The 25,720-nt window shown below is 25.4% G+C and overlaps 1 protein-coding gene across 1 annotated transcript; it reads right to left on the bottom strand.

Moving 5' to 3' along the window:
* Window positions 1–4,131: 4,131 nt before the first annotated feature.
* Window positions 4,132–22,503, bottom strand: LOC145845749 (arf-GAP with GTPase, ANK repeat and PH domain-containing protein 1-like). Its single transcript, XM_082952817.1, is given in 19 exon segments — window positions 4,132–4,431; window positions 4,492–4,565; window positions 5,109–5,204; window positions 5,554–5,760; window positions 6,494–6,740; window positions 7,042–7,226; window positions 8,168–8,300; window positions 8,495–8,632; window positions 8,921–9,043; window positions 9,234–9,361; window positions 13,295–13,432; window positions 13,737–13,880; window positions 15,709–15,835; window positions 16,467–16,582; window positions 17,017–17,074; window positions 17,563–17,621; window positions 18,154–18,198; window positions 18,201–18,259; window positions 22,349–22,503. Coding segments are annotated over 19 exon segments (2,532 nt in total).
* Window positions 22,504–25,720: the final 3,217 nt, after the last annotated feature.

The raw sequence follows: 25,720 nt of genomic DNA, 5'->3' as shown, positions 1-25,720 counted from the left end.
CTAAAAAATTACCTTTTTCGTATTTTATATATCAGGCGTTTTATAACAAGTTAAAAACTGTTATCAATTATGAAACTTATTAGCATAAGAAAAAATATGTTAAACATTAACTTTCTTTATTTTATCGTATACATAAACACTATAGTAAATATACAATAAATATTTAGATCTGTTTATATAGGTATAAAAGAACTTAGTTTAGTTATTAATTAATGTATTTGATCTTTAAAATGTCTTCAAAATTTGATTTTTCAATCCAATTTTTATTCTTTAGGCTCATAACTGTTACGTAACTCCGGTGAACGACCCTTATTCTTCAATAACTTACGATATCATCAATTCACAAGGGTTAGTTACTTTCAACGTTTTTATGTTCATAAAAATTTAAGCATTATTATATTTGATTTAGCTGCGCAGATGTATATCCTGGCGAAAGCGCAGGAGTAGATCTTGGTGTCGATTCTAATTTTGTATCATCAACTGCAAACTTTTTCTTTAAATCTTTCGTGTGGACGTCAAGACAAAATTCTCTTTTTATTCATTGTTACGCCACAGTATGCTCAGAAAGCGATCAGAAGTGTAAACAGGAAATTTATTCTCACGTAGGTTTTTATTTATTAAACACATAAGAGTTATTTAAGTTTTAAATAATTAATCAGGGTTGTATGAGCAATGAAACTTCTAGCAGAATTAAAAGGTCTTTGTCAACTGAAAACATCATTTCAACTGGAAAGATTAATGTCGGTCGCAAACAAGGTACATAATTAAATTAATTTTAAATTGTTACGCGTATAACTTTTTTCTTTTTAAAGATTGTTGTGTAGTAGAAGTACCAAATGCAACGGTTAATGTTACAAACACCTTAGTCAAGCATGGTGAAACAGTTCTATACTCATGTGACCTTAAATTTTCTTCTCTTTTCACTACAGCAACGTGTGACAACGGGCTTCTAGATATTTCTAAAATCAAATGTAGACTTTAAACAGGTATTTTTTTACTTAACTATTTTTTTATTTTTATAACAAAATTATTTTTTTTCGAAGTAACTCACATTTTGCTTTTACTATAACAAATCTGTTTTAGTTATCACATTTAAACGTTATCTTATACCATTTTTTTAATAGATCTGTGTTCATGTATAGTCAGTATTTTCTTTAATGTAAATATATGCATTTAGCTTTAAATTAAAAATAAGATCAATCGTAAAAACAACTAAACTTCTTTAGTTTAAATATATAATTCATTTGTTAATATCAACATTTAACAAAACTCTAAAACTTATCTGTAATATGTTGTGTACTCATTGTTTAAATAATACTCTCATAGATTATAGAGTTTTACAATAAATAAACTCTTTTTTTAGTATAAAGAAGTGGACTATCAAAAAGTAGAAGCTTAAGGAATGATGAGAAATTTTTATTTCAAAAAATAAAAATGACTGTATTTTTTTCAATAATGATTGTATAATTTTTTCAAGTTTATGGCAAAACACGCTTATATATAAAAAAATACTTGTTTAATCTATACTACTTTATAAATAATACTTAAATCGTTTTACACTTATTGTAGTTACAGCTTTATTTAACAAGAAATTTAGTGATCAAAAAGTACTGTTTAGTTAGAAATATATAGCTTGAAATTAAAATCACTCTTTAGAAAAAAAAGTTTAAACAAATTAAATAGTTGTAGATTTTTTTATATTCAACTTAATCCACAGGACTTTTCTATTTAGAATTTTGTTGAAAACTTTTTTCAAAGCATATGATTTAGTCTTGTTTAACAATGTAAAACTAAACAAAAAAAAAAGTTTGTAGCTGTCTTAAAAATTACTTAAAAAAAACAACATTTAAAAGAATTTCCACATAAATAAAAAAAAGGTCATGTTGTGTTGTAACTAATCGCATATTAAGGTTTCTCTTACAATAATACTTTAAATTAAAAAAAAAATTAATAAACAAGTACAGTTATACAAAAACCTAATAGAATACTTAATAAATCGCTTCGCAGACAGTAGGAAGAGTTAAACTAACTTTTAGAAATAACCAATGAAGAAGTTTTACAAATAAATAATAGAAACATTGTTCTAAAGGACTATGTCAAGAAGATCGCTAGTCTTTTTGAGTTTATGTCCTACTTTTGTAGCTTGCTTTCTCTGCGATAAGTTCTACATAATTTAATCATAGATAACATATAGTTTCTAACCTGTCTAAAATGAGTTCTTATGCATAGTTCTTATTAGTTACGTTGCGGAACTTTGTCAACTAGATTTGGTATTTTCTTTACTTTTTCATACATTATTACGCAAGAATATAGGCTACTTACATTAAATATGGTTTTTCGTACGTTTTTGGAGAACTATTCTTTATCAAGTACGCCTTTTTCTGAAGCATTACTGATGCTAGAACATTTTTTAATAACTTTCAGCTTAGATTTCAAGGTTTAACATGTAACACTAACTTAGCATTATAACGACGGGAGTCCAGCAACTTTGAACAGTTATGCGGTTTAATAATCTCCATTTTTGTTTGACCAAAAGTTAAAACATATAAAATTATTTTTGTACGGCAATACTGTAATGAAAACTAAACCTTATTGACAATTTATATAAAACCTTTATACATATTCCCTCAAGAGTTAATTATACAAGTTTTATTCATTACAGTATTTATATAGGTTTAAATTGATATAGATTACTAAGTATCAAGGAATGCTTATCGAAAATCTCAAATATTTTTCTATATATGTACTGAAAAAGTCTTTAAAAAAATATTATGTAAAAAGAGGAAACTTAAAATAAATATTTTAACTTTATATAAAAAGCTGTATAACTTTCAAAATATAGTAATAGTTTTATATTATCAAGTTATGACAAGAAATAGTAAAACAAAAATTTAAAACACTTATCAAAAATAGAACAAGTTAAAAAATGTTATAAAAATCTACTGTAGAATATTTAAAGTACATATTTATAACTGCATACAAAACAGTACCATTAAAAGCATAATTAAACTTCTAATTAAAAAACAGAATGCTGTATGTTTCAGATTTAACCAAATAACTTTTTTAAACAGGTTTCTACTTTAAGTACTTTGTACTGTATAAACTTTTGGTTTTTTTTTTATATTTTGAAAATTTTGAGGATATGTACCTTACTGTTGAAGTTAAGTAAATTTTAAATAACAAATTTCATGTAGTATATAAAAGTTAAATCACAAAAAAAATAACACATAACAACTTCATTTATTTCAAGTATGAAAAGAGAAAACGTTGTACAAAACAAAATTTTAACTAATTAAAACTTAAAAAGAATCTAAGAAAAATTGAATTCATGTCAGAAATAAATCTAATAAAAATCAGTCAAAATAATAATGTGTCAGAGAATTTATTTTGTATTTAAGTGCATTATACTATAATCGAAATTAAAAACGATCAGGTCAGGAGTAAATAAAACTTGAATTTGCTTCATTATCAAATATAAACCTGCTGGACGGATGACCGAACAAATGATTGAACAAATCCACCAGGCGGATAAAAAATACAGGACGATATTTACGGTAGCAGAATTTATGACAAGATGAAAACAAAATGCTAAGTCCGGCTTGCGGCGTTAAAATCATTGTGAAAACTTACGTTATGTCTTTAAGAAAAAAAAAAATTCAACATTTTTTTCGTTTGGTTTCAAATGCAAAACTTTAAGTAAATTTAAAAGTGTAGAAACAAACATTCTAAACTGGTACTAAACAAAATTCAGTAACAACTTCTGAAGAGCGTTGTGTTATTTAAGACTTTTCTACAAAAACGTAACAGTAAAAAAGTTGCACAAACTTAAAATCGAAAACCAGCTTCAATTTATAGGTACATTTTATAGTTTATGGGTTACATGTATGCTCAAGGAAAAAGCAAGCTGTTGTTTTGTAAATAGATAGTGTAAACTAAAATAACGAAGACTCGAAAAAATAAATTATACATATACTATATAATTCAACGCTCTTATTATTAAACTCCTTAATCACGGGTTATAAACGAAAACAACTAGTATCGGTTATCTTTTATGCCACGCCAACATAAAAACTGTTATGAATTTTAAAGAAAACAACATTTATTTTTTATGAATCTTTTAATTCTAATTCATCAAATGGCGCTCTGATACATCACGTTTCGTCTCGGAACCATTTTCAGATCGCAGCCATTAGAGGTCGCTAAGGAGCTACGACTCCTCGGTCTTCCGTTGTATGGATTCGAAGTTGCGTGGCAACCGGATGTCGGTGACGTCAGAGGCGTTGTGACGTTGTCGGAGTGACCGCGGTCTCGTCGCTGCTGAGACTGGGATGTGTGTTGGAGGATCCTGGCGCACTCGAAGTGGTGGTTGCTCATGGCGACGTCGTGAGGGGATTCACCGTTTGAGTTGAGCACGCAAGTGGACGAGTTCATCTGAAAAGTTAAATTAGCATGAGAAGGTTTATTTGAAACGTTCGTTACGAGGGGACTTACCCACAAAAGAAGCTGGCAAAACGACAAATCGCCGATGGAACTCGCGACGTGGAGGGCAGTGTTTTGGTCTGAACCTGAAAATAAAAGAATAATGAGTTTTTAAGTTTTAAATTTGCAATTATAACAACATCATGATTTTTTGTTTGTTCATAGTATTGCAAATACAATAAAGTTATAACAAAACCAAAGTAGACTGTAAACATGTAGGTATCTCTAGTATCATTTGTTGAAAAAAGTGCTTAATAAAACAAAATATCGTAAATATATTTTCGCTTTACTCATTTACGAAGTTATAAAAAACTAAAAAACCTTTAACATCACTAACTTTAGGTATTAAAAACCAAAATAAAAAGAAATGTATTTTTTTTAGCAGAATTGCTTAAAATACTGTGTATTAACAACCATAGCAGACTTCAACTAATAAAATTTTTATGTTAGTACAAGTTTAAAAACATTTATTTACCTACTATACTTTATTATATAAACAATAAAAACTATTCTAGTGTTGTTATTTTCAAAGCACCTTTAAGTATACAAAATAAGGTAATTTATTAGTTGTTTTTCGAAATTAATCTAACTTTAACAGCTGCAAAAAAATATATTTCATCTAATCTAACCGTGTTTTTTGTTGATGTCTTCTGTTTTTGCATGAGCAAGCAAATGTAAAAACGAACAAGCATCACTTTCTTTAATTGATTTAATTATGTGTTGACCTTAATATAGTTTGTATTCAAAAATAACTCAAAATATCAAATTTTAAAATTAAAATGTACAAGTTTTTTATACTTTTAAAATCTTTTAGTGACATTTAAAAAATAAATGTATATATTTTATAAAGCTTATATGGAGTACAAAAGCACCTAGAAATATGATAAAATAACATGTTTGTATGTTAAACCAAATTTAGTTAGCAAATCTATAAAAACTTATTTTTATAAGATAGTATGCGTAATTGATAAAAAAATTATAATATTGCCAGCTACTTTTATAATGATTTATAAACATAAATATTAACATAACATATTATTAACTGAAGTAGTTCCAATATACTTTAAAACTCACAAATATCTCCTTGGCAGTACTTAGGTGGAAGTGGTGCTAAATATTTTCTGTGCTCGTATTTGTCACGTATAAACTGCTCGCGTTCCTCTTTTGATGATTTACGTGTAACAGTGACGTCACAATTGTACTCTCCCCAAATCTTTCGTGATATTGAATTTCCGATTCTTTTGACGAGACCTAAGTACTCAGCAGGCCAATCGTCTAACTCTAAAGTTTAAGAAAAGTTGTGAAGCGAGTAACAAACTAACTTAACTTTTTTTTGTACTTTTAAAACTTTCAATATATTAATTTCAACAGCTTAAAATACTATTTTTAATTTTCGATTGTCGAAAACTTTACAAAATTATTTATTCAGATAAACACTGTAAACTTTTTGTTTTGTTCAATAAACGGTTTATTCGAAATTTAAACAACTATAAAATATATTAAATGAAAAAAAATACATAAAGACTTGTAGTACTAGTATTTTAGTACACAAAAATACACCAAAAAAAAAGATCAGGACAAATAATTCTATGATACAAAACAGTAATAGGGTAGAAAACACTACTTAGCTACAGTTTTTTGTACGCAAATTATGACTCATATTTTTACGTATCGACAACTCCCTAGCAAATATATAATTTCATGGTTGAAAAACTTTTTACTAGTATTTTTCATTCGTACAACTTCTAAAGTATTAAAAATCTGCTATTCTCAAATTTTCAGGTTTGGAGAAACTCCTAGTAAATTAATAAAAGAAGTAAAATTATTTTTACCGTAAAAAACAACAAAAACTATTGCAGAATAGTAAGTATTTTTGAAATAAGATTAATAGAACTAAACAAAAAAAATAAAAATACGTCAAGCAGTATAATAATAATACACAAGATATGCTTAATTAGAGAAATTGACAGTTAAACTGAATTAAACAGTGATTTTAACTTTTTTAAAAACTTACCGAGACTCCTGACTCTCGAAATGTGAGTTCCAAGTTTCCGGTGAATCCCCGAACACTGAATGCAGATGAGGCATCCGAGATTTAGCGAGGTCCAAGTAGGGTTTTCCTCTCCGCACTCCACGCACGTTTGGTGCTGTGACATCGATGCGACGTCATCGTTGTACGTCGTCACAGACACGTCGTGCAGGGAGGAGTTCATGACGTCATTGGTGGAGTTGTTGAACGAAGAGTCTTTGCCGTTGGAGTTCTACACAAAACAAAGTTTCAAAGCTAAACAAAACATTGCTTTTTAAAGCAGAAACGCCAAAAATTAGTTTTCATCAAATATAGAGCTAGTCTGATATGAATTTGCACTAAGTTTGTAAAGACTAGATACGCATGACGGTTTAAGTGTGAAAAAAAATTGTATCTACAACCGCAAGACTAAAACAATCATTCATTTAATGTTTATATGGTATAGAGGTATAGTATGCAGTTGCATGCCATTTTTCAGAAAAAACAACTTAGTTAGCAGCTTCATTATTCAATCTTGTATAATTTCAACTCACAAATGTGGCGTTAAAGTAACTTTTGGACGTCTTGTTATTTTTCAGCTGCAAGTACTTGATTTTTTCAATTTGTTGCACCCAATCGTCCCTCTCTTTTATGTTGGCAGCTTGAAAGTGCCACACGCAGCCGCTTATTGTGATTATTTGAAACTCGCATGAACCGCTGCTGTCGTTTTCACATGACTCTGTTGTGAGAAAAGTTAGAATTTCAATTCAGTTTACAGTTTATATGGTATAGTTTCATAAAGCTGTAGAGCTTTTAATGAAAAGTACTTAAATAAAAATTATAAACTAATCTAATTTACTTAAATTAGTAAGTTATCAAATTTAGTTACTTGTGTTATACTTATTTCGATAAGTTTAACTATGTCTTTCAATACATTTAAAAGCACATTAAATATTTTACATGGAAACATTTTAACTAATATTAAAGTAAACAAACGTAATTCAGACCTCTCTAATTATACCGATCTTGTTTTACTTTATTTCTTTCAAAACCTACTACAAATCAGGTGTTTAATAAAATCAAATTATTACGTTCTTAACAATTTACATAACAAACTAATTTGAATTCCCAAAAGAGGAGTAATAGGAAAAGTCTTAATTGGAAAGGATTAGAGTTTCATTTAATTGCGCAAAACGTCGAGTCTTAAAAAACAACTTTTTTAAGCCAGCAAACACGGAAATATTGAAAAGATTAAAAAGCTCAAGTCTGGCACTGAGCCAATTAAGTTCAGCAACTCAGTTTAAATTGCCGTCACAAAATCAATTGCTTTGACGCGAGTCGATAAAAAAAGTGCAAATCGAAAATCCTGTACTTCAGTGTAGAGAAATACTTTTGAAATAAAATAAAATATAGTGTTTTTTAAAATTAGAATTTTTTTTCTAAACTGCTATTAAGAGGGATTTACGCGAGTTTAAGCTTTCATTTTAAACTAACTTTATAATAATTATTTGAATATAACAATAATACAAACACTTATTAGTTTTAGTTTATAATCTAAAGTTACTTTAATGGAATATTGCCCCACATGTAAAATGAAGATACAATAAACAGCATCTTAAATAAGATTTCAAATCACACGGTAATATGGAAGAACAACAATTTTATAGATAACTCAGGTACCTTGGGAATTAGTGTGATCAGTATTCAAATCGTTGTTGTTATTTGTTATTATCAACGAAGAAAGTCTGCCAGGCAGCTTTATTGTCGTTTGTTGGACATGAATCGATTGTTTGTGTCTGTTTTCCATATAATCCTGTGTGAATGGTATACATTTTCATGTTGTTTAAACAAAAAAGTTGTTGAAAAACATTAAAGTTTTATATTTAATAGGTTTTGAATTCTAACAAAAAAAGTAAACTATTAATTACACATAAATTTAAGCTAGTAGTTCTTGAATTTTCTTACCCTAAAACTAATGAAATGTATTAAATCTATATAAAAACTAACATTCATACTGTTATAGTAGCACAAAAGTCCATTCCTGTCGAGCGCCACAAACTTCTTTTTCCATTCCGCTCTATTTCGGTGATTCCCCATCTGGTGCAGCTTGTTTTTGTTAGAAGAACGAAGTTTGAGCAGATACCCCTGCAAATAAATCTTATTTACATAATCTGTATTTCATAGATGGGTTAAGGGTTAAACTTCAAATATTTCAAGAAGTGTTATATATGTTTAAGTTATAAAGTTCAAAAGCCTACTGGCATACTCAAAAAAAAAGTTACAAGTAGTCAGCTTATTGTTATTTTATTTAGCTGAGGTATTTTGTTTACGTAGTTATAGGGATTAATTTAAAAAAATTATACTTTAAAAGGTTTTGAATAAAGTATATCTCAAACTACTTAAAACATACTAAGAAAAAAATACTTATGAAACCTGCTTGACAGGTATGTTTCTACCAGTGCCCAGTTCTTTAAATGAAGGCGAATTGTTGACTGATGATGAAGTCATGATGAAAGATTTGCTTTTCTTGTCCTCGAGATCGCTGTTTTTACGATGCTGCAAACATACAACATATATATATATATATTTATTTTTTATTACTCAGTATTAGCTACAAAATTTTACTAATATGTTACATAAACTCGAGCTTTAACAGAACTCTCGAGTAGAATAATCTATAAAAGAGCTTGCACTTGGTTTTAAAACGACAGTATAAAATATTTTAAAAATTGTAATATGAACTCACCATAAAATTAATTCTTTTACTTCTCAAACTCTTGCGATGTTGATTTGGAGTGAAAATATTACTAAGAGGTGTTGATGACGTCACGATATGGCTATTGTGTACCGGTGATGACATGAAGTTGCTATCACCTAAGTTTTAGTTTTAATGAAAACACTTTAATAAAAATGTTGCACAGTTGAAGTTTGAAACAATAAATCAGTTTCAGTAAACTAAACTTTAACTATTACAGTTTTTTTTTTTTAAACAGTAAGACAGAAATAAATAAAAACGTTAGTAAACAAGTCAAATCTCAAAAGACTTAATAAGTCACGATATATGGGCGCGTGCAACGATAAGATCTTTACCAATTAAAATGTCATTGTAATATAATTTAGCTGCTTATAATTTGCATTTAATGTCGTGCATATTCCAAAATATTTATCGCTCTATGACTTAACAGCATCGTAATTTATTCGTTTATTGACATTCGCTTGTAAATTATGAACGTTAGAGCTGCACAAACTTTGTTTTTCTAAAGCTTTGTTTTTTATTTGACTCAAAAGTAGAAAAACTTACTCAAATAAGTTTTATACATACCTCTAGTTCACTTGTAAGTTCTAATTTATTAAAGTATTGATTTAAAATTAAGTTTTTAATTAACTTTCGATCACTTGATGAAACAATAAAGTTTTTTTTATCATATGTACTAATGCTGATATTTAACCATTAAAAGAATAGACTTTTTTTTTCAAAAAAAATTTTCTAAAAGCTTATAAGTTGTTTAAGATAAGTTAAATTAACCTAATTTATTAAAATTTAACAAATAAATAGTGACAAGATTGACTCATTGATAATAAAAAACATTTTATAAAATTAAGTTTTAAAAAATTCATTATTAAAAACGCAAGAATTTTGTAAAATATTTTTCTATTATGTGTTAAAATAAAAAAATATTTAAAAAATAATGATTTCTAACATAAATTAATCTGCAATTGTCTATCCATTGTCATAATTAGTTTTAAAAGCTCATACGTTCGACAAATGGTAAAAGTGCAATTTAAAAAGTAGATATTACTTTTTAAAACAAGTCAAAGTTGTCTAACAAAGAAGTATTTAAAAGGCAAACAAAAACACTTTTTTGAACAATCAAAACCTTTAAAAAAATACGAAAAATAATGAGCTTTTTGTGTGAAATTTAAAAATAGCTGTACTTATTCGACAGGATTTATTAAGTAATTCAATTTTCAAATGTATGGTAAATCAAATTAAAACTTTTTCAACAAATAAAAATTACATAACTCCAATTTTTTAAGTGTTTAAAACACTATGCAAAAACTTATTTTCTTAAATTCCAAAAACTTTTGATTTAAAAAATAAGAATGATATTTTGGTGAACATGAGAAGTATAAAAAACTCTTTGCAGAACTAGTAACAACTCTTAAAATTAATTAAACGTGTGTTTCAATAAAGAGAGAATAAAACTATAAAACAATTGCAAACTTAGGGTAGCAAATAATATTGAACTCGTCTTAATCTTTAAATATTCAAAATTTATTGAATTTTTACCACTTGCATATATACGAAACTAGACGCGTGAAATTTTCTTACATTTTGATTGCAAATAAAGGTGTCATTTATTCTTGCCTGATGTTATGCTTTTTAGAAAAAAAAGCTTCTATGTTTATTTATGAATGAGTGAATCAACAAGTAATGATTCATAGTCTTTCGTATTTGATAAAAATAAACTACGTATTTCAAAAAAGACAAAGTGATTCAATAACAGTTTCAAACTTTCAAAACTAAAAGCAGTAATAAAATAATAAAACTATTTAATTCAACTTTACGATTACATAGTAAAGTTCTGTTTAACACTGCCGCGACAAAATGTATAAAATTATAAAGCTTTGATCTCAAATTAAATTTAAAATTTTATGCTATCAACTTAACCTTATACGCTAGATATAAATAAAACCAACAATTTACTTTTATTTCTATGGAGTGGCATTTTACCATTTAAGGCGGTTTGTTTCATGGCAAGAAAATAATCTTTTCTAAATTTTATTTCCATTTCTTTGGACAACTATACAAAACTTACCTGCACCAAACATACTTTTAGGTTTTAAATAACTTCTTACTAGCTGATTGGTGATTAATGATATTAATGATTTTAAACTTGTAGAAAATTTTTAGGCGGTGTAATTGCTAAAACTATAAACTGAGTAAATTAAAAAAAAAAAGATTAGCTTAAAAACTTAAACTATTTTCTTTTAGTGGAGCTTTCATATAAAATTTAAATAAACATAAAAATTACTAACGTGTAGAAATTATCTTAAACTCAGTATATAAAACTAATGTAAAAGAAACATTATTAGGTAGTCAAATTTTTACTATTTAAGCTGAACAAGGTAGTTTAAAACATTAGTAAAAAAATTAACTAATCACATGGTAAAAAACATACAAAAAATTTCTCACTAAGAAGTTTATAAACAAAAAAACTTGGGTTTACTTATAAGCCACACTGCATTCAAACAATGCCGGCAAAGAAACAAAAAAAAATCATCGCTGTAAAAAATGATCAGAAAACTAAAGCCAGTTGTAATTGTGAGCAACTTTCATCCCAGTCTCAGGTATAAAGTAGAAAAAAAAAGGAAAGGTAAACGGGAAATTTTTTCATCAATGGCATTTTAAATTTCGACACTAAAATCGCTCAGGCGTGACAATGCTATCTACTACGACTGTGTTGTGAACTTCCAGCCATTTGACTGCATACTTTCACTTCGCAAACTTGCATGTTTGTACTTTTGGTTAAAAAATTAAAATAAAAGTTTGAACGAATCACTCGTTACAAAGGAAGTTGAAAAGTTTATTTGTATTCTGTCTCGCTTGAACTACTTCAGCGTAACTTATCTACTGTGACATCACAACTTCGTATCCGGGATTTGCACGGAAAGTAGAGAGAGGTGGTGATTTAAGAATAAAACGCAAATTTAATTTATATCAAAATTTAAATTACTGCAAGCTTGGTAACGTCAAATTACAAGTTTCGACAAATCATTTTTAAATTTGTTCGATAAATTACTGCTTATTTAGTTGTTCTTGAGTAAATATTAAGTAAACATTAAAAGTTAAGAACATAGTTTACCAGAAATTAAATAAGTTTGCTTTACAGTATAGTTCATAAAATCAAAAAAACAAATTATAATCGATTCTTAACATAGAAAAAATACTATTTTTAATAATTTTGTTATAAACGCAATAATAACAATTTTAAAATTTATATATTAAATTTAGTTTTACAACAACATAAGTTTGAATAAACTGTAGTAAATATATATTTTTTTTTAATTCGAATATCTAGTGATATGATTATTGAATTAAAATTACTTAACTTGTTCAGTTTTAAATATTTCAGAAAATAAAGTCTATTTGGAATGCATTCACGGTAAAATTGAACGAGATACAATGAAGCATGAAATTTATTAAATCAACAAAATTTAACTTGACCCACTTCAACTACGATTCAAATAAACAACCTTTCTAAAGTTTAACTATAAACAAAAAAATAGAAAATGAAAAAAACTGAATGTTTGTTTAATAAAAGATAAAAATAAGATGTATATACTCATTTGAGAGTAACATAAATTTCCGTGTTTAATAGTTAAATTTCTTAAAATAGTTGATATATAGATTATATGTAATAATAATTATTATTTTTAGATGTATTATAAATAAAAAAAAATTAAACATGAATACTGTTTTACAATAAATAGGCAAAGACATAAAGAATCAAATTAATGGTTTCAGCTTTAATTTAAGTTTTAATTTGGCTAAAGTTTTATCGGACACCGTAGAAATATGTAAAATAAAAAATATTTATTAAATTAAAACACTAGAAGTTCCATGGAAGTAATAAGCTTAATGTAAACATAGTTTTATATTTTAAATACATATTATCGAACTAAATTTAATAATTTTACAACTAAAGTAGAAATAAAACTATTTTCAATTTAAAAACTAACAAATTCAATATTTTAATTTTAGCAAGGTACTGCTCAATTACCATGCTCATTGCAAATACTAACCGTTTAATGATGGTGTGTTGTAAACTTTGATATTGTTTTCAGAGACTGAAGACTTCCTGATCAGGTTACCATGGTAACTAGCAGCACCACTGTTATTGAACTGCTTAAAACTTCTTGTCATCAGCACCAATCTCGTAACTGTCGGTATTTGTTGATATCAATAAATATGCAAACCTAACAGACATACTAGATTGATTTTATAAGTTTTAGTTTAAAAACGTTTTTAATTTTTACCTTCTAAAATTTAAATAAAACGTTAAATTATAAATATTTATTTTTGTAATTAGTACATTTACACTTATTTACTCTTTTTAAACAGCATTTCAAAATTTAACCAAAATTAAGTAAGTATTTAAGAAAATTTACACTTGCAAGGTTAGAATTAGGTTGAATGTTATAAAAAAATATTGAATGTAAAGCAGCTTAAGCATGATGAACTTACGTTCAGAAAATGCTTGCTCAACATTGAAGCCGTAAGTGGCGCACGTTTCAAAGTAATTCCAGTTACAGTTCATGCAATCGTCGCAAAACTTTTTCGCTCTTCCATCTTCTATCACACGTTGCTGACCTCTAACTCCTATGTTGTCTGACAAGTCATTGAACATATGTTAAAATTTAAAAATACTCATTTCAAAAAGCTGAGTTGCTAAGCTTCGCATAACTTTAGTTTGAGTTTATCATTAGACTAACAATGTATTACTGTTTATAATACACATATACAAAAGGCATCCTTAAAAGTGAATTTAAATTTTATCATCAATTATACAAAATATTCATAATATACAATTTTTGCAGATTTAAAAATTATTTTAAATTTTTAAATTCAAAACTTTAAAATAAATCCTTTTTTACATCAGCTTTACCGAGAAAAGCCTATCAATAACAATGATACGTACAAGGACCACCCAAAGTATAAATAATGAATTTGCATGTTTTCTTAGCCAGATTAATTGTTGTTTGGAATGAAACGATATTTGCGCGCGAACTATTGTGACGCAATAATGATAACAGCTGCTATAAAACTTGAAGCGGATTACAGCTAGCGGAATGAGATTACTATTCGGCACTTACTGAATCGCCAGCATAAAAGGCATTTTGAATCAAATTCTATTGATAGATGTTACGTTATTTTAGATACTTAATCGAATTTATAGCTATTAGTAGTAAATAATAAAAAAAACTATAAAATACTCAAAATATATGTTTAGGTTAGATATATAATAATTAAATTTTATACTCTAAATTTAGTATTATTGAAACTGAATAAACTGACACAATGAAAAATACCTTAACAACAGTTTAAATAAAAATGTTGGAATTTATTGTTTTATAGGAGGAATATTACCCTGTATCCTAGGAGCCACATGACATTGCGGCCAACTATAAACCAATAAAAACTTTTGGTCATCATTTTATTACTTTTTAGACTAACTAATTTTGTTAATAACTTTTTAAACTTTACTTTGTTTAAACTTGTTCAAACTACAATTCGTTTTATACTATTATTATTATTATTTAAAAAAGATTGTAGTATGAGTTAGTTTTGCGACCCGGGTAAATATTTATGTTTGGGAAGCCTTTAAAATGAAATTTTAGACTGTATCATAATTCCTAACATAAACATTTTTTTAAATTAACCTACAGGCAAAGTAATCAATAGCTTGTACTTATTACAGTTAAATATATTTACTTCACAGTAATAACTTTTATATATTAGAATGCTAGTTTACAAAAAAAGTATAAACTTTTTAATTTCCATGTATTAAAAAAGAACAAATTTCCTTTAAAAAATACTTGTACGAAGTGTTAAAAAAATCAAAAAAAAAAACGGTAAATTGAAAGCAAGCTGATAAAAACTATTATATAACTTATAATTTAAAAACATATATATTATAACACAAATGTTAATACCAGTAAGGGATGGGACAAATATAGATTCTTTCAATCTTATAAAAACGACATTTTTTTTAATTTGATAATACAATTCAACTGTATATAAATTTAGAAAAAAAAATCGAAGCGTACATCTACTAACTTTTTATTAAAAATATGTGGTAAATTTTAACTCAGTCAAACTGAATGTTTTATACAATTCTTCCTATACTTTTTACTTTATAGATAATAATAAAAGTTCTCGACTGAATGATAAAGAGAATGATCATTTCAAAATTTTTAATTTTATTAACAAAACAACGTTTCACTCTTTTGAACCAAATCAAACGAGATCATCAGTTTAATAAAATTTTATTCAAATAGAATCTAAAATTTATTTTATTACAAAACTTTCCCACTAAAATGCATTAATAAAAAAGAGTTTAATAAAAAATACACTTTCACTCAGCTACACAAATATTGTTTAGATTTACTATGTAGTCTAGTAAGGAGGTTGCTGTTTACAGGAATTAACTTCTAACCTTGAGTACCGACGAGTACAATAGGAGCATCAGTGTACAATTTGGTGTGGTAGGAAGCACACGTGTTGAAGGACACCTCGTCTGTCAGGCTGAACACCATAAGCAGTCCATCTACCCAGTCTACCAACTAAAAAATTGTTAATATTACGTGTAATTTATAAATAAATAATAACCTAATTAATTTCGTCTAACGCAAGCAGTATCGAGTTTGACTTAAGTATTCCAGATGAGTGTAAGTATATTTTCAGTTTTTGAAAAAGTATTCTAAAAGTAATTTTCTATAAACAAAAATCAAACTTAAAGTTATACAAAACATATGCGCGTATAACATGTTATTTACAAATAAAATTTAGTAGAGAAGGCAAATATTAAACAACTAACAATTATTCTCACAGTACCACATTTATTATTATAAAAAACTTACACCATACTTCTATACTAATAAATTGTTTGTTTAACTGACGTTTTAAATTTAACGGCTATTAGCTGAGTAAATGAAGCGTTGTAGTGTTAACATCGTGTTAACATAAATGCTTAATTTTATTTATAAATCCATTTTTTAGTAACTGAAAGTTAAATTCAAACAGTTGTGTATAGGAAAGGAGAACAGTCTTTAGTGACACTTGATGTTCAAAAATCTACCTGTTGGCCATTACTGATATTCACTTTAATTAGTTAATTGATATTATAAAATCTATATATAATAAGTTGTACGTTATGTACAAAAACATTAAAATAGCTGCTCAAAACAAACAAACTTCTTTAGTTGGAGGCCCAGATTCATCTCTTATTAGTAGTAAGCAAGTTTGATTTCCCATTCTAATCGACTTTTTGTATCTGCCTCCATTTTGTGACTCTTCGTAACTGTATTCTCCTGTGCCGTTATAATTCAATAAATAGAGACTTGTAAACAGTTAAATTTATTTTTATTTTCACTTTTTAAATACAAATCTAGAAAATTTACGCAAAATACAAAAATACTAAACATTATTTAGTTAAACAAATAAACTGTTACAGAAAAATATGCAAATTTAAAAATGCATTTTTAAAAACTTTAAAAAAATGGTTGTTATAATTTTAAAGTTTCCTATTCAAAAAAAATCGGTTCTAATTACTTCTTTAAACAAGATTTTAGCAAAACAAACAGCATAAATTTTTCTTAAGTAATTACAAATTACAATATATTATAGAATGTTATTCTCGTTTTTTCTTTCTTGAACTAATATGATAACTTAAAAAAATAAGTCTATGAAGTTTATAGATATAAATTTATGGAGCTTTTAAATCAATTTAGCATTTCATTTGTACCTGTTAAAAACTTGTGTATTAGTGAGGATTTTCCAGATGTCATTCCTCCTAAGACTCCCTGTTTTTATAAAAGTAATAACATAAAGTTATATAAGCAAAAACTTCAACTAAAGTTTGTATGAAACTTTGATATAATTGATAGAGTATTCTATATTTATATATATTTATGTGTATTGTTTGTATTTATAATTTTCATCAAAAGTATGATGCTTATGGCAAAAACTGTACTTTTGATCTTTTATAAGCACTTTAATTATTTACAAAAGTAAAAATCAAAAAATAAAATGTAGCAAAGAACTAAATAAAAATAAATTTACCGTTTGCAAGGGCTATATATTTTTTTCTTTTTAAAACACTTTCTTAATTTTTTTTAATAAAAAATTTCCACACATGGTAAATTTCATGTCAGCATCATTAACAATGACCTTAACAAAGTTCAGATGTATGACTAACACACGGGTTTTTATAGAATTGGAAATTTTTAAAAAACTTAAAGTGCACTTTAGTGGAATAAATTACGTGAAATAAGTGCAACTTGTAACTGACCAGTTTAATTACAGGAGTTTGTTTACTCAGAGTCCATTCCTGGTTGTTCACAAATGAATCTATTAAAAGTTTAAATTGTATCAACTGACAGAAAAATAACTTGTTTGTAATTATTTTAACTTATTGCAACTAGTCAAAAATAAACAGTGTACAAAACTTACAAACCATATAAAAAATAATATCAATAGTAAATTGTTTCTTTGTAAATGCTAACATTGAAAATAATGCAATCAAAAACTTTTTGTCATCACAAAATCTAATTTTTTTTTTTACATATTTTTAAAAACAAAATAGTCGTAAATTTAAATGGTAGAGCTTGAATAAAAATAGAAACTAAAGTTTAAAATCGACATAAACTATTATGTTAAGAATCCAAAAAAATATATAACCATCCAACAAAATCAATTATCAAACAACTAAAAAAACGTTATTTAAATACCTTTAAAATCAATCGCTACAAACTTTAAATAAAAGTAGTTGGTCAATATATTTTAAATATTTTAGAAAAACTGCTAGTAACTTTTTCTAAACATTGATATTAAAATTTACACATATATATATATAGTTTTTTTAACTTAAATTTCGATTTACCTTCAACATAAACCATGTGTTGCCGAATAGAGTTTTGTAAATCATATCTTGAATTTCTTCTATCAGTTCGTATATACTATATATATTAGGATGAACTTCGTTAAACCTGTGAGAAAGAATCTTTTATAGTACCAGTTTACAACTATGTATATTTAATAAGACCAAGAAAATGTTTGAGAAATCTATTTACTATTTGCTAATTTAATATTAAAATATATTAAACTTACAAATTAAAAAAAAATAGATAGAACAAAAATTAAAAAATAGTTAATAAAACCAACTAATGTAAACATAAAAAGAAGCAAAAAGTTATTTATAATACATAAGCATTCAAAAGTAGTATAAAAAGAAACTTGTGTTTAATTTAACAAATGGAATACTGGAAAAGTATATAAACAATAAAAAATTTGTTATGAGTATATAACAACATATGCCATCGTTACACTAAGATTGAAATTATTTATTTATAAGTCAAATATATTATCGTAATTTTGAGCAGTAACAGATATGAATAATACAAAAGAATAAATTTATCAGTTTTTCGCGATAACAAGCAATCATCATTAAATAAAGAAACAAACTTAAATTACTATAAAGTTAAATTTGGGTTACAAAGTAACTTGAAATTTTTACACTAATAAGTAGTAATTTGGTCCTAAAAATTATAGATAAAAAAATATGTAATAATGTTTCTAATTTAAAACAAACAAAGTTTTAAAAGTACGAAATAAGAAACAAATATGTAAGATAATATTGTAATACAAAAGTAATATAACCTTTAAATATGAAAACTATAAAAAATTGCAAGTTGTAAACATACATCATAAACCGTTTTAAAAGAAAGAAACTTCAGCTTACAGTATTCAAAATTTTGTTATAATTATATGGTTTTTTACAAATATGAAAAAAAAAAATAAGAAGGTTAAACAAGTGAGTTGGAACATGCTCACACCAATTATATTACTCATTAAATTGATAGAAACTCGCCTAGGTATAATTTATTGATCACTTTATTGCGTCACAGTATAGGTGACACAACGGCGATGCAGATAAGAGATTATTTCGCAAACAAACTCAGAATCGATGACAAGAATAGCCAAACAGAAAGGTGTGTGCTGTGTAGATTTATATGTGAAATTTTATAAGTAACATAACCGATTAACTAGGTTTTTTGAAGTACCAACTTTATAAATCCAACGATACATCTTGCTCTGTTACATGTCAATTATACATACATATGTATAAACATGTTTTTAGCCTATATATTTTTTTATTTAAATTCTAAACTTACTCAAACAAATAAAACTACAGGTAATAAACTTATAAAATTTCAACAACTAAATATACATTATAAAACATTTAAATAGAATATTCTATAGACATGCAAACTCTTTAAAAGATACATTTGCAACCCTGTTATCTGAATACTTAAAATACAACGGACATATCTATTACGTCATATAGAAACTGATTGACCACATGTGAATGCCAAACAATGCTCACTTGTCATCAAAACTTTTCATTCAAGTGGCCACATAAAAGCAGTAGAGTTTAAAGAACAGTAGAGTTTAAACTAATGACATTAGCAAAATTTTTCTATCAAAGCAAACTAAAAGAGTAACTACTTTTGCTATATATTTCACTGTGAATTAAAACTTAAGTTGATAAGAAAAACTTTAGATTTTAACAATTTTAGTTTTTGATTAAAATGGCAATTATAAAAGCTACTATGATACATTTAATTAAAAACAATAGATACAATAAGTAAAAACTAAGTACACAGTTATAAAAAATAATACATAAACAATGAATCAAAATGTGTGCCTTAAAATCTAAAATCTGAAGTAAATATCTAAAAAGAAACAGATTTATTATGAAAAACTTTAATGTTTTTTTCTCTAATTAGTCAGTTAGCAAAAAGCTTACTGAAAAATCGATTTAAAAGAGAACCTAAAAGTACGGCATACTGAAATTTTGTTTAAGATATATAAAAAAGTTAAGTCTGGTAATTAAACTTTAAAAATATTTATAAACTTAAAGTATTTTAAAGTTAATTTATTTAGTTAAAACAATACAAAACAACACTAGTTGAAGCGAAAATACGAAAAATTTTATAATGTAATAAGTTAGTACAACTCATGTATTTTATATATCAACTCGAAAAGTACTAAAACTTTAATGATCATTAATCTAACTTACTTTAAAATTCAACATATAAACATAAATAACATTTTTGAAATAAAATTAATGTACTAGCAAAGTCAAGTAAATTAAACTGATTAATATGAAATATGCCTAACACATACTAAAGCCTAAAATAAAAACCTTAGGAACTTATTCACCATAAATCACGTCAAAACATTATTTAATCTATTACATTAGGTTATTGAAGTTATTAATTTTATAAGTTTAAAAAAACTTAGCTTAATTATACTAAAAAGTTTTTGTTCAAAAACTTCAACTTATGTTTAAAATATTTTTAGTTTTCCATTTTTAAAAATAGAGTAAAGTTACTTTTTTTTTTAAATAAAATTTTAGCACTAATTAGTTTGTTCATGAGCCTTAAATTTAGAACTTTAAATAATTAACTTGGTAAAATCATGTTTACATATTTATTTACAATATAAAATTTCTCTTGATAGAACTAAACTAAAAATAAATGTACAGAAATCTCTTTATACAATTTAAAATAAAATATTAAAGTTTTTATAAAGAGTAGCTTACTTAAAGTAAAAAAATTGCTCATCAAAAATTAAATACTATATACCATACTTATAAGGCAAATTACTATAAAAGTTAACATTGGATTTTATATGAACCAAGTCACTTTTTAAATGATATAATAAATTCATTATCTTTTTTAGATTAAGTCAGTTAAAAAAAATATTGAACAAAATGTATTGGACAACTTTTTATAAACAACATTTTATCATCAATTTTCCTTAAAACTTTAAAATTTACCAAACTTCTTAATATTATTTTTGAGCTTAAGACAGGGTACCACTCGTTTTTTTAAATCCTTTCCAGGTTTTCCAAATTTCTTGCAGGTTTTTAAAAGTACACATTTTTGAGTCTATTTTTAGTTTAAAGTTAAGTTTAAGGTAAGATACTGTGTTAAATAGTATAAAAATATTAAGAAGATATTAACTGTAAAGCTACTTTAAATATGTTTTTATATGAAAATATTTTTATTGATGACAAAATTTTTTATCTATGCAATAGATTTTTAGAGTCAAATTGAAATTTTACTACTGAATATGAGAAAATTGTTTAAAATCCAGGTTTTACAGGTTTTTTTGCCTAAATTATCAAATTCCAGGATTTTCCAGGATTCCAGGTTAAGTGGCAACCCTGTTTTGAGTTAAATCTTGAAAAAATAATCCTTCAATTTTTTTTGACACAAAAGATAGATGAATAATACGTAAATATTTAAAGGAGAATTTTTTATAAAAAATACAAGATTTTCTGTTTTAGAAAAAACAGCAAAACCAAAATGTAAAATATTGGTTATAATTTGTAAAAACCTTCTAACAAAGTATCTTTACCTTTTCAGTTTCCAGCATACTAAGCCTACTAAACTCTTTAACTTTAATGTAAGATATCTCAAAAACTATTTGAATGTACTTTAGCTGCAAAAAATTTGTAGTAGCTCAGACAAAATATTCTAAATAATAAATAAAAAATAATTGAACCCCATATGACCTATAATGCAATATTTTAAGGACAGAGAAAAAAAATTACCTACGCTATGTATAAGAATAAATTATTCCAAAAAAAAACTTACCTACGCTATATATAAGAATAAAATGTTTCATGTTTATATTCATCAATTTATTAAGAGCTAAATCAAAAAATTTAATGACCTATGAATAAAAAATAAATGTTAAGTTTAATAAGTCAAGCAAAAATTAAATTAATATAAGAAAGTATCTAAAAAGTAATATATATTAAATATTTTTTACATACTTAATAAATAAAAGAATTTGAAAATATCTATAACTTAATTTATACTCTTACTTTAAAATTTATAATTCTTTTTTTTTTATTTAAACCATACGCAGACATGTATAAGACAAAAACTTTACTTCAACAAATTTTTAATTTAACAATGATAATTGATACAAAAACAGTAAAAAGAAATAACAAACTATATACATATTAAATTAATAAATTTTTAGTTAAATTATGTGCTAACCTATTGATTTCATATTGAATTGGGCAACAAGCTGAAGCTTGAGAGTTGACACTGACAGATCTTTTTCTTGGTGTTACAATGTGGCTTGAAGATGAGCTTTGGCCATCTGAGTTGGGTTGAAAAACATCATCTTCCTCGCAATTGCGTGACTGCATATCCAGCTTCTTATATTTACTTAAATGGAATTTTTTGAGCTATTTATACCTAAAAACATGATAAAACATTACAACTGAAGGAATAGTTAAAATACATAGTCTATATAGTTTTTAAAACCATATTTGCTTATAATATTAAAAAAAAATTAAGACATGATTCATTCAAAAACATTCTTATTCAAACAAACAAGTAATATCGATTTCAGCTAATCTTTATCAACTACTTTTGTTAGCAACTAATTTAAAAACAAACTTTGAGTAACTAAACAGTTAGAGGTTTGATCAGAAAAAATTCAACTTACCAATTAGCATAATTAAGCAAAATTTATTAGAGATAGATCAGTTTATAACTACATGATTACAGATTAATTTTTTGGTATTTTAAGTAAGATAAGCAAACGCATAAATATAAAAACAAAACTACAATAAACATAATAAAATAAGCGACAAACAAAAATAATAAAAACTTTTAAAGATTAGATTCCTACAAGTTTTTTTTGTAATATCAAAATAATAATTTCCTGAGAGTTTGAAGTAAATTTCTTTAAAATTAAAAAAGGATATAGATTTTTACTTAGTATTCGAAAACTCAAAGAAAATTGACCTTGATTTTTTTTTTGTTCCATACAGTTGTATAGGATATTTTTGCAGAACTGGTTGTATATCAAAACTCAACTGAATTTTCTGTTCTATAAAATGTTTATTATACTGTATACTCTAAACTTTCAAATAAGAGCCAACTTTATTTTTTGTAAGAAAAATGCTAGACCCCTTTATGGCCTTTTTCAGTTATATTAAACCATAGTTAAGTTTTTTGTCATATATATGGGACACGTTCAAAATCCACCTGGTCAAATTTGAGAACCGCTTACCAATCGAGGGTGAGAGTTATGGGTATCAGTGATAGTGAAAAAAAATGTTTAATGCAAAAAATGTATAAAATAAATTAATAAGTAAAGAAAACATTTTTAAAAATTGGGTGGATTTTGAATGCGGTGGATTTTGATCAGGTGGATTTTGATAGTAAACCCATATATATAACTGCATTAAAAGCTATGAAACTTTGTATATGCATTTTTAATGAACTTTATAAATACAATTTTTCTTTCAAACTGATCCATTCAGCAATTATGATTTCACACCAAAAAAAATTGTGCAAACCCCAAAATTTTTCTATAATTAGATATACATATAATAGAATAAATTGAACTTAAAAAAAAAATCATTATCAAATTAATTTAAGGTAGTCTAAATATCATTTATTTACTTGCATAGTACATTCTAAATTCCAGGTTTTTCTTGTTTAAATTGCCACAGTGACCAAAAACCATCATCAGCTATATGAAATAAAATTTACACTTGAATAATATAAACTATACAAAACTAAAACATTGTGATGCAGGCCTTTTTTATGAAAAAATTCAACTTCCCTGTAGAAAAAGATACAAATTAAGTAAATTTACATACATTAAAATTTGAGTGTAAACTTTAACTCATATAGATGATGATTGTTTTGAAGGAAGGATATGTTCTGTGTTTTCCTAAATATTGTATTTTAAAATGAACTTTCTCTTATATATATATATTAAATACATAAAGATATATTATTATCAAAAAATATATAAATACATACTAATTTATAAACTCTGACATTTACCCATTGTCAAAACTTCAAATTTTGTTACAACCAGTTTAGTAAATAAATTTTATTAAACTAACTTTTTCTAGGTTTAGTGTTAACTTACGCAACTAATATATTCCTTATATTTTGTTAATTGGATTTTTTTAATGTTGTTAATTAAGTTACAATTAATCTATTTAAAATGTGTTGACTTCTGAATTAACTTTTACTCTAATCTATTTTTTTTTTAAAGTTAATTCAAATTGATTAACTCTAACTGCTTTCTAAAATAATTGTATACATTTATGGACATTTTTTTAAAACTATTGATGATTTTTCCTGTAAATTTGAAATAATTTAATATTATTTCTTCTTTAGCAAGCCTTCGAGTTATAGAACTTATAAATATTATTTCAAAATACTTTTAAAATGTAGATGTAAATTATTCCAAAATTTCTCAGTTAAAGTCCAACAATTCGAGGATATAATCTAATTACTTGAAAAGTAAAGTGTGTGGCCCAATGGAACTTAATGATGGCTTTGAAAACTCTTTGAGTTGAACGTTAAAAGATCAAAAAATAGTGGTCACACATATATGGAAGTAAAAGTTAACACTTTTATAGATCTTTGAAACATGTTTCTAAAATCCTTTTTGTACTCAAAATTTATGATAAGAAATAGATTAGACAAAATATTCTAAAAAATTTTGATTAACTTAAACATTTTAGAAAATACATAGTATTTTAAAACAAAAAACAAAATTTTTATCTAGTTACTTTAGATTCTGTTTTTTTTTTGTTTTTCCTTTGAATGTTATTGCAGTAGGACAAATGGCAGCATTATTTTCAGTTTTGATACTTTACTTTATAAATAAGCTTTTGATTTTTAAAACATAAACTTATTGAGTTTTTTCAAAAAGAATAAAAATAGCTACATTTAAAAACATTTTAGTAAAACAAGTAATAAATGATATAGTACAGATAGTAATACTTGATTTAAAAAGCTTTGATATAATCAATGAAGCCTTTCAATATAATATATTTTTTGATCCAAAGTAACTCTCCTTAATATTTCTTGTAATAATTATTACAAGTATTGTATATTACATCAGAAGTAAATCTTCTACAAAATTTTTTTGAATTCAAATATTTGCAGTTAGTATAATTGCAACTATTGCCTACAAATTTACCAAAAGTGCTACAATTAAAACATTTTGGTGCTTAAATAAATTTATTTGTTATCAAAGTATAATATCGCTTTAAAAAAAGTAGTGAAAAGAAATAAAATTTATTTAGAAAATTCAAAAGATTTTATTTTGTATTTTTTCTATATACACTATTTTAGTATATAATTATTATTATTTTTTTTAATTTGGCTATACCTAGCGTCTTCAAAAATATTTTAATTAGTTGAAAAAACAACAGTTTCTTTAGTACATTGAAATGTACAAACTAAACTTGAAATTTAGCATTAGGTAAAATAATCATAAAATTTATTTATTAAATTTAAATAATAAAAAAAGTAATATTGTGTCAAAATGTTTAATGCTGCTTTTTTGAGACATTTAAATCCTCCAAATCTCTTTAATGCATTTAG

This window comes from Thalia democratica, unplaced genomic scaffold (assembly GCF_965202585.1).
Source record: "Thalia democratica unplaced genomic scaffold, ktThaDemo2.hap1.1 HAP1_SCAFFOLD_166, whole genome shotgun sequence".
NCBI lineage: Eukaryota > Metazoa > Chordata > Thaliacea > Salpida > Salpidae > Thalia > Thalia democratica.
The sequence above is the reverse complement of the archived record's forward strand: the minus strand, read 5'-3'. Positions and strand labels throughout refer to the sequence as shown.